Source organism: Mus caroli, chromosome 5 (genome assembly GCF_900094665.2).
Source record: "Mus caroli chromosome 5, CAROLI_EIJ_v1.1, whole genome shotgun sequence".
Classification (NCBI taxonomy): Eukaryota; Metazoa; Chordata; class Mammalia; order Rodentia; family Muridae; genus Mus; species Mus caroli.
In genome coordinates, this window is record NC_034574.1 from 130,845,018 (window position 1) to 130,861,122 (window position 16,105).

The following is a 16,105-nucleotide window of genomic DNA, read 5'->3' on the forward strand; positions in this document are numbered from 1 at the left end:
TTCCAATTTAAGAGTAGTGGTCCTGAGGAAGCTTAAGTCTTGCTTCCTGTCAGCTGTATCCTATGGAGCTATCTTTTTCTTTTTTTTTTTTTTTTTGGTTTTTGTTTTTTGGGGGGTTTTTTGGTCCTAGAACTCACTCTGTAGACCATGCTGGCCTCAGACTCAGAAATCCCTCTGCCTCTGCCTCCCAAGTGCTGGGAATAAAGGCGTGCGCCACCACCGCCCGGCTGGAGCTATCTTTTTAAGTAGCTAACTATCAAACAGTGAATATGCTGGTGTAGGAAGGAGAATGCCGGGGTTCTTCACTGAGGGAGGCTCAAAGAAGAGCCAATTTTACTCACAGCCCCTTTCTCCTTCTCAGCTCTCCCTGCCACCCATGTTCCTGCCCCTCATCATGAGGGGAATCCCAGAGACCAGGCGATGGCATCTGCACTATTGACCGCAGATTCCCAGGTGAGCCATGGGCCCCTCTTCCCTCCTGAGACCATGGATTTGCCCCATTCTGGAGCATCTTTCATGATCTCAACCAGGTCACTTGCTTATGGTGCCCAGCCCACAGAAAAGCCCACTCCCTTCACTGTTAGGGCTCTTCCACCATAACCCTTCAGTCTATCAGGGTTGCTCATGTGTTCTCTCCTAGTGTCCCACAGTCCTGCCCTCAGCTCTGTCTTGACCTCAGGTTTGGGCAGTATGACTGTCCCTGATGCTACAGGGAGCTGAGTATGGGGATCTCCTGTTATTTCAGGCAATGGTGAAGATCGAGGACATGGCCGTGTCCCTCATCCTGGAGGAATGGGGATGTCAGAACCTGGCTCGGAGGAATCTCAATAGGGACAGCAGGCAGATGAATTTGGGGAATGTGTTTCCCCAGGGTAAGACTAACGCAGAATTCCTGTCTGCTAAGATTTTTTTTTTTTTTTTTTTTTTTTTTTTTTTTTTTTTTTTTTTTTTTTTGCTTCTGTGCTGGTTAGTAAGGGAAACATCTGTGTTTGTTGAGTTTCAAAGGCATAGTGCTCCAACTCGCTGATTCCTGGCAGGCTTGGTGTGTCTAGGTAATTTCTGCTCTTTGAAATCAGATCTTCTGCTCTGAGTCTCTCTCAGCTCCCCAACAACCATTCAGTTACCTGGGAGGATTCTTTCTGCTCTGGTGCAGTATACTTCAGCTTGCCTCTGTCAGGGGAAATCTCCTTTTCTTAGTAGAGATAGCAAGGCAAACTGGCCATTAGTCTAATTCCACCACCACCACCACCCTTTTTTTTTACCATGTTCCTAAACCTACCATAATATCCATCCTCCTTCGATGTCTGTCTTTATCCTGTTATCCTGTTAGGGATTGTTCAGTGAGCACTTTGTGATTCCATAGCCTTGCACTCGGTTCCCAGGTCCAAACCCAATGGTGATCTTCTATGAAGAACTCTTAGTGCTGAGAGTGTAAGAAGAATGAAGCTGAAAGGGCATCAGCTAGATAAATGTCTTACCCAGCTGATGAAGCTGTGGCATGGGTCTCTTCTAGATCTTAAGTCCTAGGACACAGTGTCACCAAGAAGCCCAAAGATGTGTGCAGTAGTAGAAAATTTCATAGCAAAGAACTACTGGACCTTGGGTGGGCAGGGGGAGGATGAATAGCGTGGGTGTGGAGAAGCTAGGGTTTGGTTTAGAAACAGGCATAAAAGGGAGAATGGTGCTTAGGTACTTGTACTTTATGCTGAATAGAAATTAAGAACTGGTCTTCATTTCTAAGCCATCACTACTATAACCTTTGATGGAATGAACACTCTTGAGAACTGTCTAGCAGCTGGTCAAGGACCTCTGTTTGGAACTCAGAAGTTGAGCAGCTTTTTCTTCTCTGCAGTTGGTTCAGTGATTATGATGATCCCATCCATAAGTCAGAGATTAGCTATAACCACTTCCTCTAGTCACAGCATTCGGGAGCCTACTGAACGAGATGGAGCAGACCCTCTTGGAGTCTTCACTTAAAAGCAAAATGCAGGGCCAGTGAGATGGTTCAGTAGGTATAGACACTTGCTGCCAAGCATAGCAACCAGTTTGTCCCCAGTATTGAAAGGAGGGAGTCAAGTCTCAAGGGTTGTATTCTAGCCTCCACACATGTATCATGGTAAAAACATGCGCGCACACACACACTCACACTAAATTCTAAAAAAATGAATAAATAAATGTTTCAAGATTTTGTTAGGGATGTAAGAGATGGCTCAAACCCAGCTCTTGGGAGGCAGAGGCAGGCAGATTTCTGAGTTCAAGGCCAACGTGGTGGTCTACAGGGTGAGTTCCAGGACAACCAGAGCTACACAGAGAAATCCTGTCTTGAACCCCCACCCCACCCCCATCTCCCCAAAAAAGAGATGGCTCAGTAGTGAAGAACACTGAGTGGTCTTCCAATGGACCTGTGTCCAATTCCCAACACCAACTTGATACCTCACAACCATCTATAACTACAGATCCAGGAGATCTAGTGCCCTCTTCTGACCTCTACGGGCATGGTACATATTCATATATGTGCAGGCAAAACACCCATACAAACACAAAAGTTTTTTTAATTGTTGGATTTTTTTGTTTGTTTTTGAGATGGGGCCCAGCTTCTTTTTTTTTTTTTTTTAAGATTTATTTATTATTATATGTAAGTACACTGATGCTGTCTTCAGACACNCCAGAAGAGGGAGTCAGATCTCCTTATGGATGGTTGTGAGCCACCATGTGGTTGCTGGGATTTGAACTCTGGACCTTCAGAAGAGCAGTCGGGTGCTCTTACCCACTGAGCCATCTCACCAGCCCTCCCAGCTTCTTTTTTAGATGAGGCTAGCCTTGAACTCACAGAGATCCAACTGCCTCTAACTCCCAAGCACTGAGATCAAAGGAGAGAGCCACCACACCCAGGAGGATTTTTTTTTCCTTCAGTGGGGTATAGCAGTGTTCAGTAAAATTTAAACTTCAGTATTTTAATATGCTGGTTGCTAAGATGCAGAGATTACATTGTAAACTTGTTTTCTGGTTAAAATCTCAGGAATTGTTTCTTTCCTGTAAGTCTCAACTGTCAGTTGGTGGAGATTTTATCTATTTTGGTAATGAATCCCCAGATAGTTCCTTCATCCCTTCCCTGTTACATGAGCTCAGGTCATTCTGTGCTGTTCTTGGTAAAGGAAAACTGCGTTCTGTGTCAAGGAGCCCTGTAATACCAGGTGCAGGCTCCTTGTTACCTGCGTGCGCCCTTGTTGATAAAACATGACGGAACTGGAAGGTCTGCTTCCCTCCCTCCGGCTGACAGCACTAACCAAGTCCTCACAATGACCTGCTGGTTCTCTCTGTGAGACAGACAAGTGTTTGCTGGAAATGCAATGTGACTTATTTCTTACTGCATTTTAGTTTTAGTTTTGTAACAAGGTCTCTTTGTGTAGCTGTGGCTGGTCTTGATCTTATGTAGATCTGCCTGCCTGTTCCTCTCATGCTGGAATTAAACCTTTAGTGGGACTGCTTTTTTTTTTCTTGACACAGCGTCTCGATGTGGTCCTGGCTGTCCTGGAAGTCCATATAGACAGACTGGCCTTGAACTCAGGAGCTCTTCCTGCTTCTGCCTCCAGAGTGCTATAATTAGAGGCATGTACCACCATGCCGAGCTGTGACTTGTTAAATATGTTTTCTTTCAAATTAGTTATCAGGTGACTATATAAATGAATAACCCTGAAGCCTCTCGATTCCTCATCCTCTCCTTCCATTCTCTGTTCAAGTCCCACCATGCTTGTTTATTCGAATTCTTTTGGCTCTTGTTTTCTTGAGATGGATCTCACTATGTAACCAAAACTGGTCCATCACTGCTGATTCTCCTGCCTTAACTACTGAATGCTGGGTGTGCACCACTATGAATAGACCACTCTGCCTGGCCTTCTTTGTGCTCTTTGTGATTTTTTTTTTCCACTTTCATCCCAGCTCTTCTTCCTGGTGTTGTTAAATCTTTCCCCTTTTTTACTTTTATCTTTAGTACTATGAAGGCGTTCTCCCAGGTACACAGACACTTAATAGAAAATGTCACTGTATGAACACCTGCATTCAAAGAAAATGATGCTATTTGTATTTCTTATTTATCATGCCAGGTTCTGAGAACAGGAATGGAAACGAGTCAACCTCCAAGGCTGAAGGCAAAGAAGGTTCCACCTCACACGGGGAGATAGCAGGAAGATTCCAGAAGGAATTTGGAGAGAAACGGGAACAGCAGGGCAGAGTAGTCGAAAGGCAACAGAAAAATCCTGAAGAGAAAACTGGCAAAGAGAAGAAAGAGCCTGGGCCACCTACAGCCAAGGAAAAAAAGCCCAGCACAGGAGAGCGGGGCCCCAGGGAGAAGGGTAAAGGTTTGGGGAGAAGCTTTAGCCTGAGCGCAAACTTTAATAACACCCCAGAGGAGGCTCCGTCGGGAGCCAAGACTCATAGATGCGATGAGTGTGGGAAATGTTTCACAAGAAGCTCAAGCCTTATCCGCCATAAAATCATCCACACTGGAGAGAAACCCTACGAATGTAACGAGTGTGGCAAAGCCTTCAGTCTCAATTCAAACCTTGTCCTTCATCAGCGAATCCACACGGGAGAGAAACCTCATGAATGTAACGAGTGTGGCAAAGCCTTCAGCCATAGCTCAAATCTCATCCTGCACCAGCGCATCCACTCTGGAGAGAAGCCCTATGAATGTAACGAGTGTGGCAAAGCCTTCAGCCAGAGCTCAGACCTCACAAAGCACCAGAGAATCCATACAGGAGAGAAGCCCTATGAATGTAGCGAATGTGGAAAAGCTTTCAACCGAAACTCATACCTTATTTTGCATCGGAGAATTCACACCCGAGAAAAGCCCTACAAGTGCACTAAGTGTGGCAAGGCCTTCACCCGGAGCTCGACCCTCACACTGCACCATAGAATCCATGCCAGAGAGAGAGCGTCAGAATACAGTCCAGCCTCTCTGGATGCCTTTGGAGCATTCCTGAAAAGTTGTGTGTAAAGCAGGAGTGTATCATCAAGCCATTTCCCCCCTTTTGTTTCTGGAATTATGTCAGACCTATGTACCCATCGAGGGAAAAGTAATAGCACCATCAAATTGTTTGAGAAGTCACACTTCGGGATCCCTAACAGTTATATCAACCATGTCCTGCCGTCAGGAAGTCTGTAGGCATGCAATTCTTAAAGTCCTTGTAAGGGAAAGCTGGCCGTGTGGATATTCTTGCACTCAAGATAAAAGCATGCACAGTAAACTGTCAAGCTTTCTAGTCGTGGGTATACCTTTAAGGTTTGCTTCCCAGCAACCACACCATATAGTTGAGTCAAGATCAGCTCTGTGAATATTATACTGGTTAAGCCACTTGCTGCAAACAAACCCTAATTAGACATCATGTACTTCACAACAAAGAGAGATAGTTCATGCAAAAACTACACTGGGACATGCTGCTTGAGCAAGCTGTATATCCAGAGAGTTCTATATCTGATCACTGGTAGCCTGCCAAAGCTATAGAAATCTAGGACTGTGTTGGTCAGAATCAAACCAAAGATTTCTATCTCTTTCTGAAAGAGGGCATATGCACCAGTTTATAGTTCCAAGGACTGTAACAAATGTGGATGGGCCTGCCCCCATCAGTGAGATCAGTCCTACTGAAATAGCACCAATTCCGGATGCTTCTCTTCCTCTTCAACATCCCTAAAGCACTCGAACGCCTAAATGCACTCTCCACAAATTAGCACTTGATTGTATACCGTCTTTTAATCCTCCATCCTTCAGTGTTGGAAGCTTTTATCAAATCACCACTCCCCCAAAAAGATGCTTCAGTTGTCAAGAAATATAGTTATGTTCCAGACAGCACAGCACTGGATGTAGTACTAAATACCCCAAGGCACTCCTTAGGACGGACTTCTAACAGCACTGTCATATTTGTGGTAGGGTCTGTGAATCATGTGAGTACCTGAACTATGGTACCTTCAGACCTATAGGACATGCTATAATGTATTCTGGGCTCAATGTTATTTTCTCCTAAGTATAAACAAAGGTTGGTCAGCTACCTGCAGAGACTGCAAATATGGATCAGTAAGTAAATACCACAGAGTGTCAGAAAGGATTCTTGTCATCCACGTACAGAAGACAACTATGAACACTATGAAGTTTCTGTTTGTGTGACATCATTCCACAGCAAAGCTCTTGTTCTTGGCCAGAGTTCTTTTCAGTGAGCTGCTGAATGGTGGCGTTTTGAGCACTTGCTGAGTTGTTCATCACTTAGCCAATCCTGTTCAAAAGATGTGAAGGGTTTTTGTTGTTCTTTTGTTTGATTTTTTTTAAAGTGGTTTTTTTTTTAATTTGTTTTATTTATTTCTCAGAGAAAGGGAAAGCTAAAGGGAGCATTTTTCCCCTCACATTTAACCAGAAACTTGTAGAAGCATCTGTCATCATTAGCCAGCAGTAACTTAAGATGTCCTGTTGCTCTGAGAAGTTCACCTCCACACCGGTGTGGTTGGCTGTGTCATTGTTTTTAATAACACACAGTGTCTTTTCTATTTCTCATGAAAGACTAAAGTGAGGAAGTGAGGTTAGGGGACTTTAGCCTTTCCTGTCATCTCTGCAGGTGGCTTCCCAGAAGCTCTTGATGGAGACATAACACATACAGGAGACCCCAAGTATCAAGCTATGTAGGTATTGGGATCTTGAACAGACAGCTTTATTTAAGGAAGCATTGAGATAGTGTGGAAAGCCCTACAGAACCCTAGAAACATAAACTAAAGACAAACTTGAAGACTGTTGACATGGACACCCCAAATATGGTTGAGATTTCCCCTCAAGAAACAACTAAAATCATCTTGCACCAGTTGTTCGCTGGTGACCAGCAGCAAAAGTCGGTGAGACACAATAGCAGCAGGTCTCATGAGGTTGGTACCTGTGACCTCTGTTCCAAGTCAGACTAGAATCCTACAAGCAATCACTGGTTCTTGTTTGACTTTATTTCTTAGACCAATCCTACATCTCTGGCGGCATCTGAGCTGTTTGCTTAGTGCTGCCAGTGAGTATACTATCCATCTAGCTGAAGATCAGCAGAGCTACTCTGAAGATTGCCCCTGACTCACTTTCTGGAGTGAGGTGGAGATTGAGAGATGCTTTTTAAGGTTCTCTTAAAGGATTCAGTCATATTAATGGTGGACTTTTGTGTCAGAGCTCTGGCCTGTTTGGTTTTTTGTTTTGTTTTGTGTTGATTTTTTTTTTTTTTAAAGCAACTGAAATAAGGTACAGGACTCCAGGAGCACATCGAGACACTGGCTTTGATCCCAAGAAAGGACTTTGGTCACTTCCCTGTTGGCTGCTTATACACAGACAATTAACCACATGCTGATGCACTTCAGCCATTATTCTTTGTTCTTAAGTGAAATTAAGACAGACCTGGTGCCGGGCATGGTGGCGCATGCCTTTAATCCCGCACTTGGGAGGCAGAGGCAGGCGGATTTCTGAGTTCAAGGGCAGCCTCGTCTACAAAGTGAGTTCCAGGACAGCCAGGGCTTTACAGAGAAACCCTGTCTCGGGAAAAAAAAAAAATCCAAACAAGACAGACCTGGGATCCCATCCCTCATTTGATTTCCATTTTACTGGGACATTTTACTATTAGATAGTCACTGGGATGGCTCCAGATCTTCCACGGATGCAGTCCTGGAGGCAGCCACCTGAAGATACATTTTACTTAGAAAACAGACTATAGGTGGTTATCCAAATTTCTTAGATGCTCAGCAGTGTCACTGCATCATGGTCAAACGTGGTGACATCTGTCATTAGTGCTCAGGCTAGTTAACAGCCTAAGTGCTTATTAGTTAACCATCAGCATGCCAGTTGACATGATGGAACTTTAAGGCTTTTTTTAAATGTACTTTACAACAAAAGCCAGGTTCTTCAAGTTGTGAACTTTCTACTTGAGCCTGGCAGGCAAGGCTAAGCATTGATGTGTGAGACAACTTTATATGTAAAGCACTTGATATTAAAGGCATAATCTGAGACTGTTAAATATGTATAGAGAGACTGACATGTTAAATATGTGAGGCAGCCCATGCCTTATATACATCAGAGAATTGATTCCAGAATGGGACCTAGTCTGAGTGTGACGCCCGGCAAAGGTTACACTGTAAATAAACTCTTTCTGTGAGGCCAGCTTCATAGTACTCATTGCTTTGGACAGGAAATTCCCATTGTCCATCTCAATCATGCAGTAAGTTCCAGAAACTGCCAGAAGAGCTCAGTCTTAACTCCAGAGGATCCACAGGAGAACCCAAGTGTGGGGAATGCTAAAGAAACAGTAAAAACGTACTTTTTACAAACGGTGAAATTTGAGTACCTCGATGTATTTTGTAAGGTCATGTCTTTGTACCTCACCCCTCCTGTCATTCTTTATATTCCTCGTAAACATGTTCCAGTCCGTTGAACAGAGCCCATCACCCGGGAGGGGGGAGAAAGTGAAGTTTTGGAGTAATTAAGAAACTGTAGTTATAAACGTGATTAGGTCTCAGAACTAGGGGTGTGGGAGAAACTTCTTAGGTTGGTGCTTGTTGAACCGAGAAAAGTCTGTGAAAAGAGCTCAGTAGAACACTAAAGTGGAATAATTGTACATGCCCCTTCCTTGTCTCTCACTCAAAGGGAATGGGCAGGCTCTGGCTTGGAGGTGGGCTGAGGGACTTCTCCATTGTTAATATATTTGGGGGAATATATAATCAACAGAGGCTAGGAAGTATACTGGAAAAGCTAGTTTGCCCAGATTCTTTGAACCATGGTATCATAGTTCAGTTTTCCCACTCGTAAATCCTCTATGCTTAGACAAATAGGGACTCTGCCCACAGGAAGGACTACTTTGCAGGAAACACAAGTAGGTCTTGCAGGGAAGGGGAGCTATCTCAGAGTTTGCAAAGCATTGCAAGATTTGCTTTTGCTTTACTGCAAGTTCCTATCTTTGCTCCCAGTCTCTGGTGTATTTGTGCTTAAGAGACAGTGTTTGAAGATTCGTAGCTGTGAATATTTGTTGATTTAAGATTTTATCTTAGAATTGCCAACTGTATTTCCAGTAGGCAATGCTGATCTGTTATCAAAAGGGAATTTAATCAGGCTCATCTTGCCATCCTCCTGGAAGACTAATTTTGTCACTGGAGTGACAGTGCTGAGACAGACACTCAAGACAGCAAGCTTGCCACAGAGCCATTTTCTGTGTTCCACTATGAGCAACTCTCAGAAGTCTGTATGAAGAAGGACTAGGGGTGTGATTCCATCCCCAGCACTGCATGAAAAGGCTGTGCTGTCACATGCCTGTGATCCCAGCACTTAGGAAGTAGAGGCAAGAAGATCGGGAATTTGGGATCATCCTCTGTGACAGCAAGTTTGAGACCAGCCTGAACTGCAAGAGATCTTATCAAAAACAAACAACCCCCCTCTCCCCATAACTATGTATGTGTATATCTGTAAGGGAGCCAGGCAAGGTGGTACATTCCTTTAATCTCAGCACTTAGGAGGCTGAAACAGTTCACAAGTTCACAGCCAGCCTGTTTCCAAAGAAATAGAAATGTGCAGGTATTTCCCATTAGGCCTGTGACTTGTATGAAATCTAGAACCAGAGAAGCAACCTTAAATGCTGTAAATAGATCACTACATGGAAGTCAGAGTAGAGTTTTATTTCAGCTACTACTGGAGGCAACGAGCATTGTTGGAAAAGTTTTCCTAACAGATCTAGGTTTTGCTCTTAGCATGGAAACACTACTGTAAGTTTTAAAGAAGTTACTTATTTTGCTATTCATATTTTTTTTATGTCTGAAAATACCTGACTTAAAACTTTGTAAAAACAAACTTGAAGTTATAGGTAAGGTAAGCCATCACCAATACTGCAGGTCAAACATAAGTTTGGGAAATTATTTTGATATCCCATAATACTAATGTTCTAGTAGTTTTCTATTAACTGGTTCTGTTTCCTAGTTGATAACCCAATCCCATGTTATCCTATAATAATCTAAACAGCAAAATGAAGAGAGTGAAGCTTGCTCAGCTCTAAGCTGTGGTTCCAAATGAAAAATGTCTCACAGTCTGCTATGAAATTAAGAATTGATTTTTTTATTTTTGTTTAACCTGGGAGGTTGTGATACACCCCCTTACAAAAACTGACTCAATTTACTTAACTGACCCAAATTACTTGATCATTAGCCAAATTAATTGATCCTTGGAATGGTCTCAGTTCACAAGCACTCAGGTTTGTGAAGGACTAGAAGAGGCTGGACCTTCATTGCAGTTTGACATTGAGGCTAAGTCCTGTTGGTCCACAAAAGGACAACCAGTTACACTGAGTCATTTATCCTGAAGTCTCCAGCATGTTACAAGAGAATGGCCAAATGAGGTCTAGCAGCCTCATGATCTGCTAAGAAAGTGCTGAGGCCAGAGAAGCTTGATTGGGGGGTGGGCAGGTGGTTGCTCACCTTCCTTTCCATCTTAATTGGTAACAGCTTGAAGTGCCAGCCAGCCCTAGCTGGACTGAGAGTGTGAGACTTGGGCTCAGTTCTCTCCTCCACTCTCAAACCGACATCCCACAAACATGGATCAAGTAATGCAGTTTGTAGAGCCAAGTCGGCAGTTTGTAAAAGACTCAATTTGGCTGGTTAAAAGATGCACCAAACCCGACGAAAGAATTCCAGAAGACTGCCATGGCTACAGCGATAGGATTTGCTATCATGAGATTCATTGGCTTCTTCGTGAAACAGATCCATATCCCTATTAATAACATTATTATGGGTGGCTGAGTCCTTCTCATCATGGGACAAGTGAACCAGTGAGGGGTGACAAGCTCATGAAATAAAACATTGCCTGGAAAAAAAGAGTGGGACTGACCTGGAATCCCTCAGTGAGGGGTGTGGCTCAGTTAAGAGCATTTACATAGAGTAACCCATGAATGTGAATGTGAGTGGCCACAGGACATGGTACCAAATAGAGCATTTGCTAGGATACCCTACTAGTGGGTGGGCTATGATGTGGCTCAGGAGTGGAGTGATTGCCTACCACATGCAAGTCCCTTGGGTGCAATCTCCAGCACTGCCCCTGCCCAAAAAGAGTTCTTACTTTCTCACGGGAGGAAGACTGTGATTAGACAGGAAATCCTTGTCCTAGGAATTCCAGTGTTAAGGGTTAGGGTGGCTGTGCAAGCAAATTTTTAAGTTGTATTTTTATAAACTTTCAGTTAAGGATTATTACAACCAGGCCAACATGATAAGCCTACATTTATATAGAGAGTTAACTCAGGCACTGTCTTTTTGTTCATAGGCTAGATAAACCATCCTGTTTTATCCATTCCCAGCATATACTAGAATAAATTAGACCCAAAGAAGAAACTTTGTATGCCAGCAGGATTAAAATCATTGCTGTTAAAAAGTGGAACTTTGATTTGACCAGCCTCTGAAGAGTCCAGATGTTTAGTAGATGTTCAATAAATAATTTTTAAATGGAATTTGTTTTAAATCCTCATTTGTTTTTTCTACAAAAGTTCCTTTTAGTAAATGGGTTTAGGAGGAAAAGTAGGTCTTTTGTTTTTTTTTCCCCCTTTGTTTCCCTTAAAGCTAAAGAGCTCTAAAGCATTATTGAGAACGAAAGTTTCAAAAGAGAAATGGGGCTGGTGAGATGGCTCAGTGGGTAAGAGCACCCGACTGCTCTTCCAAAGGTCCAGAGTTCAAATCCCAGCAACCACATGGTGGCTCACAACTATCCGTAACGAGATCTGGCGCCCTCTTCTGGAGTGTCTGAAGACAGCTACAGTGTACTTACATATAATAAATAAATAAATAAATCTTCAAAAGAGAAATGGCAGGCTGAGCAGGTAGTGAAGTTGGTAGAGTACTTGCTGTCCTTAGTCCAGAGTTCTATCCCCAGTACCATCTAAGCCAGGGACGCTGGCACACACCTGTAATGAGCACTGCTGCAGGAGAGGCAAAAGCATCAGGAATTCAAGGTCATCTTTGGCTGTGTGGTGAGTTTGAGGCCAGCCTGGGCTCTGTGAGATCCTGGAGGGAGAAGAGGAAGAGGATATCAGTGCATCTAAGATCCAATGAGGTGTGAAAGTAGTAAAGTTGGAAAAAATTGAAGATGCGTAGCAAATATCCTGTTGCCTTCTGGATCTGGATTTTGGTAAAGAATAACTTGCCATCCCCAGCAGGTAATACTAGTGATTGATTTTGTGTCTTAAAGGTAGGTTTTCAGAGCTGGGGAGATAGCTCAGTTGGATGCTTGCCATGCACACACGAAGACCTAACTTAAATACCAGAATTGAAGCAAAGAAGGGTGGGATGGGAAAGTAGACACAGGAAGATTTCTAGGACTTATTGGCTAGTCACCTGGCTTGATTAGTTCTAGCCAAGATAGTGACCCAGTGTCAAAAATTTAAAAAAGGGGACTGGTGAGATGGCTCAGTGGGTAAGAGCACCCGACTGCTCTTCCGAAGGTCCAGAGTTCAGGTCCCAGCAACCACATGGTGGCTCACAACCATCTGTAACAAGATCTGGCGCCCTCTTCTGGAGTGTCTGAAGACATCTACAGTGTACTTACATATAATAATAAATAAATAAATCTTTTAAAAAAAATTAAAAAAAAAGAAAAAGTGGACAGCTTTTGAGAAATGATGCCCAAGGTGGTCTTGCATCATTGAGCACAAATGTATCTGATCACATATCCAAATGCAGGTGTTGGGTACAGGCCCAGAACATTTTACCTTGAGTAAAATTCAATATTGATTTCTTTCTTCTTTTTTTACTGTCTCGTTTAAATGAAGAAGTGACTCATTGGTTTAAAAGTACTTGCCCTTTCAGAGGACCAATGCAGGCAACTCATGGTCCCCTGTAACTTCAACTCTGGCGTGTTCCTGCACTCTCTTCTGGCCTTTCCAGGGTATGTGCACACAAGCACACAAATGAAAAGACTTTTTAAAATAGAACTACAATCCACTAAATTCTTACACAAAATTGACATTTGTCTTGTTTTACTTTGTCCCATTTAAATAATTCCTATTCAGAAACTCTGAACAAGGTTGAACGTGCTCCAATCTTGGTTTGCTTGGTTTTCATACTACTTGAGTCAGTATACCTGTTCCTGCTTTCCTTTCTTTTCAGGGTTGTGGGCTGTGATGGAGTAGACAAAAAGGTAAGACACACACACACACACACACGCACGGATTGGACAAGTGGCTCAAAGGTAAAGTGTGCTTGCTTTTAGAAAGGACTCCATTTCAGTTCCCAGCACCAACATGGAGGTTCACAAATGTCTGTAATTCCACCTTCAAGGGAACCAGTGCCCTCTCTGGCCTCCAGCAGCACCAGGCACACATGCGCTGCACATACATACATACATACATACATACATACAGGCAAAACAAAATAACATCTTAGAAAAAAAAAGTTGAGCATTACACTCGTAATCCTGGCCCTTAGGAAGCAAAGATTTACTGCAAGTTCAAGAGCAGCCTGATCTACAAAGCAGGTTCTAGATCAGACAGTCAAACTCAAAAGAGGGACTTTCTACTTAAGACAGGGACTTTCTACTTAAGACACTTGTGACATCAGATGTCAGGTTTGGTGGTTGGTTGGTTGGGTTTCCTGGTTCTCTGGACACCTATGACAATGTCCTGCAAGTCAAGTCAATTCTGACACTGCCTGAAGACTCCACAGGCTGAAGGACTCAGTCACACAAAACTGTTCTCACTTCAGGTGGCAGGCAGGAGTGTCCAGTTCACAGCTGCATTTCTGCTAGCTGTTTAGCTGTAATCAGTGATTTCTATCGCTGTTATCTCCTTCTTAGAATGAGTGACTCACAGCACTCAAGAGAACGCTTTACTTACTAAAAAAAAAAATCAGACAATGGTCCTATGGTATTAGACACTTTTCCAGAGGACACACAGGTCTATAGTGAGAATTTTGTTTTCTTTAAAAACCCAGTTATGGGCTGGAGAGATGGCTCAGTAGTTAAGAGCACTGATTGTTCTGAAGGTCCTGAGCTCAAATCCCAGCAACCACATGGTGCCTCACAACCCTCTGTAATGAGATCTGACTTCCTCTTCTGGAGAGTTTGAAGACAGCTACAGGTTACTTACATATAATAAATAAATACATCTTTTAAAATGTTTTTTAAACCCCCAGTTATGTTATATGAATATGTTTTTGTTTTAATCCCAGGCGTGGGATAAAAGGCTGCTTCATAGCAGGAGATTATGACTTGCCTTGTGCACTACCAGGGGTGTGATATTTGCCAGCGTCAGAGAGTTTTTAATTCTAGAAAAGGGTATAAATGGGAGAGCCTCAAAAAAGCCTGTGGAGGCTGCCACTCCTTGCTGTTACTGTGGTTTCTCAAATGTTCTGAGTAAAGACAAGTTGGAGATACCCTGATGACGAAGACAGGCCTTGCCCCAAGAAACCCGACATCCCTAATCTGCAGAAAGCAGTTATTTGATTGAGTGAAAGATCTATGCCCCCTTTCTCCTCTAACCCCTAGTTTCTCTCCTACCTAGTGTTGGGTTGGAAGGGATTAGCGTGGAATAAAGGTTGGAAGGGAGGTAAAGATAAAAATCCAATAAAATAGCTAACAACAAACAAACAAACAAAACCAACACAGGTCTAATTTGCAGCACCCACATGGTGGCTCCCAACTATCCATAACTCCAGTTTGGAGTGTTCCAACCCCCTCTTCTGGCCTCCAGAGACATCAGGCACAGATGAGGTACACAAACATACATTTAGGCAAAACACCCACCCAAAAATAAATTGTTTAAAAAAATAAAAGGAGCCGGGCGCCGTGGCACACGCCTTTAATCCCTGCACTCAGGAGGCAGAGGCAGGCGGATTTCTGAGTTCAAGGCCAGCCTGGTCTATAAAGTGAGTTCCAGGTCATCCAGGGCTACACAGAGAAACCCTGTCTTGAAACCTCCCCCGCAAAAAGGATAAATATCTTAATTACTTTTCTATTTCTGTGAAGGGACACAATAACCACAAGCAAACTGGGAAGGAAAAGGTTTATTTGGCTTACATGTCCCAAATCACAGTCCATTTAAGGGAAGCCAAGACAGGAACCTGGAGGCAGGTGCTGGTGCAGAAGCCATGGAAGAATGTTGCTTACTGGCTTGCTTAGCCAGTTTTCTTATAGAACCCAGAACAACCACGCCAGGGGTGGACCCACCTACAATGATGTGGGCCTTCACTCATCACACATGAAATAAGTACAAGCTTGCCTTATGGAGGCATTTTCTCATTGAGGTTCCCACCTCTCAGTTGACTCTAGTCAGTGTCAAGTTGATATAAAACTACTTAGCACCAGAAGAGAGAAATGAACAAGCCAGGTGAAGACAACATGGGGCAAGGTATAAGGTGGGCTCTCATGCCTTTTTTGAGCAAGCTTCCCAGCACCTGTGTTCACCCACCTGGAAACTCCAGGACGGACATGACCAGAATGGTCATGAATGGGAAGCCTGCTGTCATCTAAGAGAAACTGAATCTTGATCACCCCTACTGACCAAACATTCATATGGCTACAAAAAAGAAGAAGAAGAAGGAGGAGGAGGAGGAGGAGGAGGAGGAGGAGAACCGATGGCTCAGCGGTTAAGAGTACTAAGTGCTCTTCCAGAGGTCCTGAGTTCTATTTCCAGCAATCACATAGTGGCTCACAACCATCTGTTATGGGATCCAATGCCATCTGATGTGCTGATGTGTCTGAAAACAGCTACAGTGTACTCACATTAAATACATAAAAAACTACAACCATCTGCCAAGCATAGTGGCACATGCTTTAATCCCAGCACTGAGAGGCAGAGTCAGGCAGATATATCTCTTGAGTTCAAGGCGAGCCTGGTCTACAAAGTGAGGTCCAGAACAGCCAGGGATGTTACACAGAGAAACTCTGTCTCAGGGTTGAGGAGGAGGAAAGAAGAAAGAAAGAAAGAGGGCTGGTGAGATGGCTCAGTGGGTAAGAGCACCCGACTGCTCTTCCGAAGGTCCAGAGTTCAATTCCCAGCAACCACATGGTGGCTCACAACCATCCACAACAAGATCTGACTCCCTCTTCTGGAGTGTCTGAAGACAGCTACAGTATACTTAC

General features: G+C 43.5%; 1 protein-coding gene and 1 pseudogene across 2 annotated transcripts in view; both read left to right on the forward strand.

Moving 5' to 3' along the window:
• Zkscan1 (zinc finger with KRAB and SCAN domains 1) overlaps window positions 1-16,105 on the forward strand; it is a 48,705-nt gene that overhangs the window by 12,400 nt on the left and 20,200 nt on the right. The window contains exons 4-6 of one of the 2 annotated variants that reach the window (XM_029477912.1): window positions 362-453; window positions 746-872; window positions 4,104-4,910. In XM_029477912.1, coding sequence (XP_029333772.1) covers window positions 362-453; window positions 746-872; window positions 4,104-4,910 — 1,026 coding nt within the window. Of the gene's footprint in view, window positions 1-361; window positions 454-745; window positions 873-4,103; window positions 7,484-16,105 lie in introns of those variants that run through there. The other variant, XM_029477911.1, reaches the window with a different exon arrangement.
• LOC110293986 lies at window positions 9,494-11,477 on the forward strand (annotated as a pseudogene).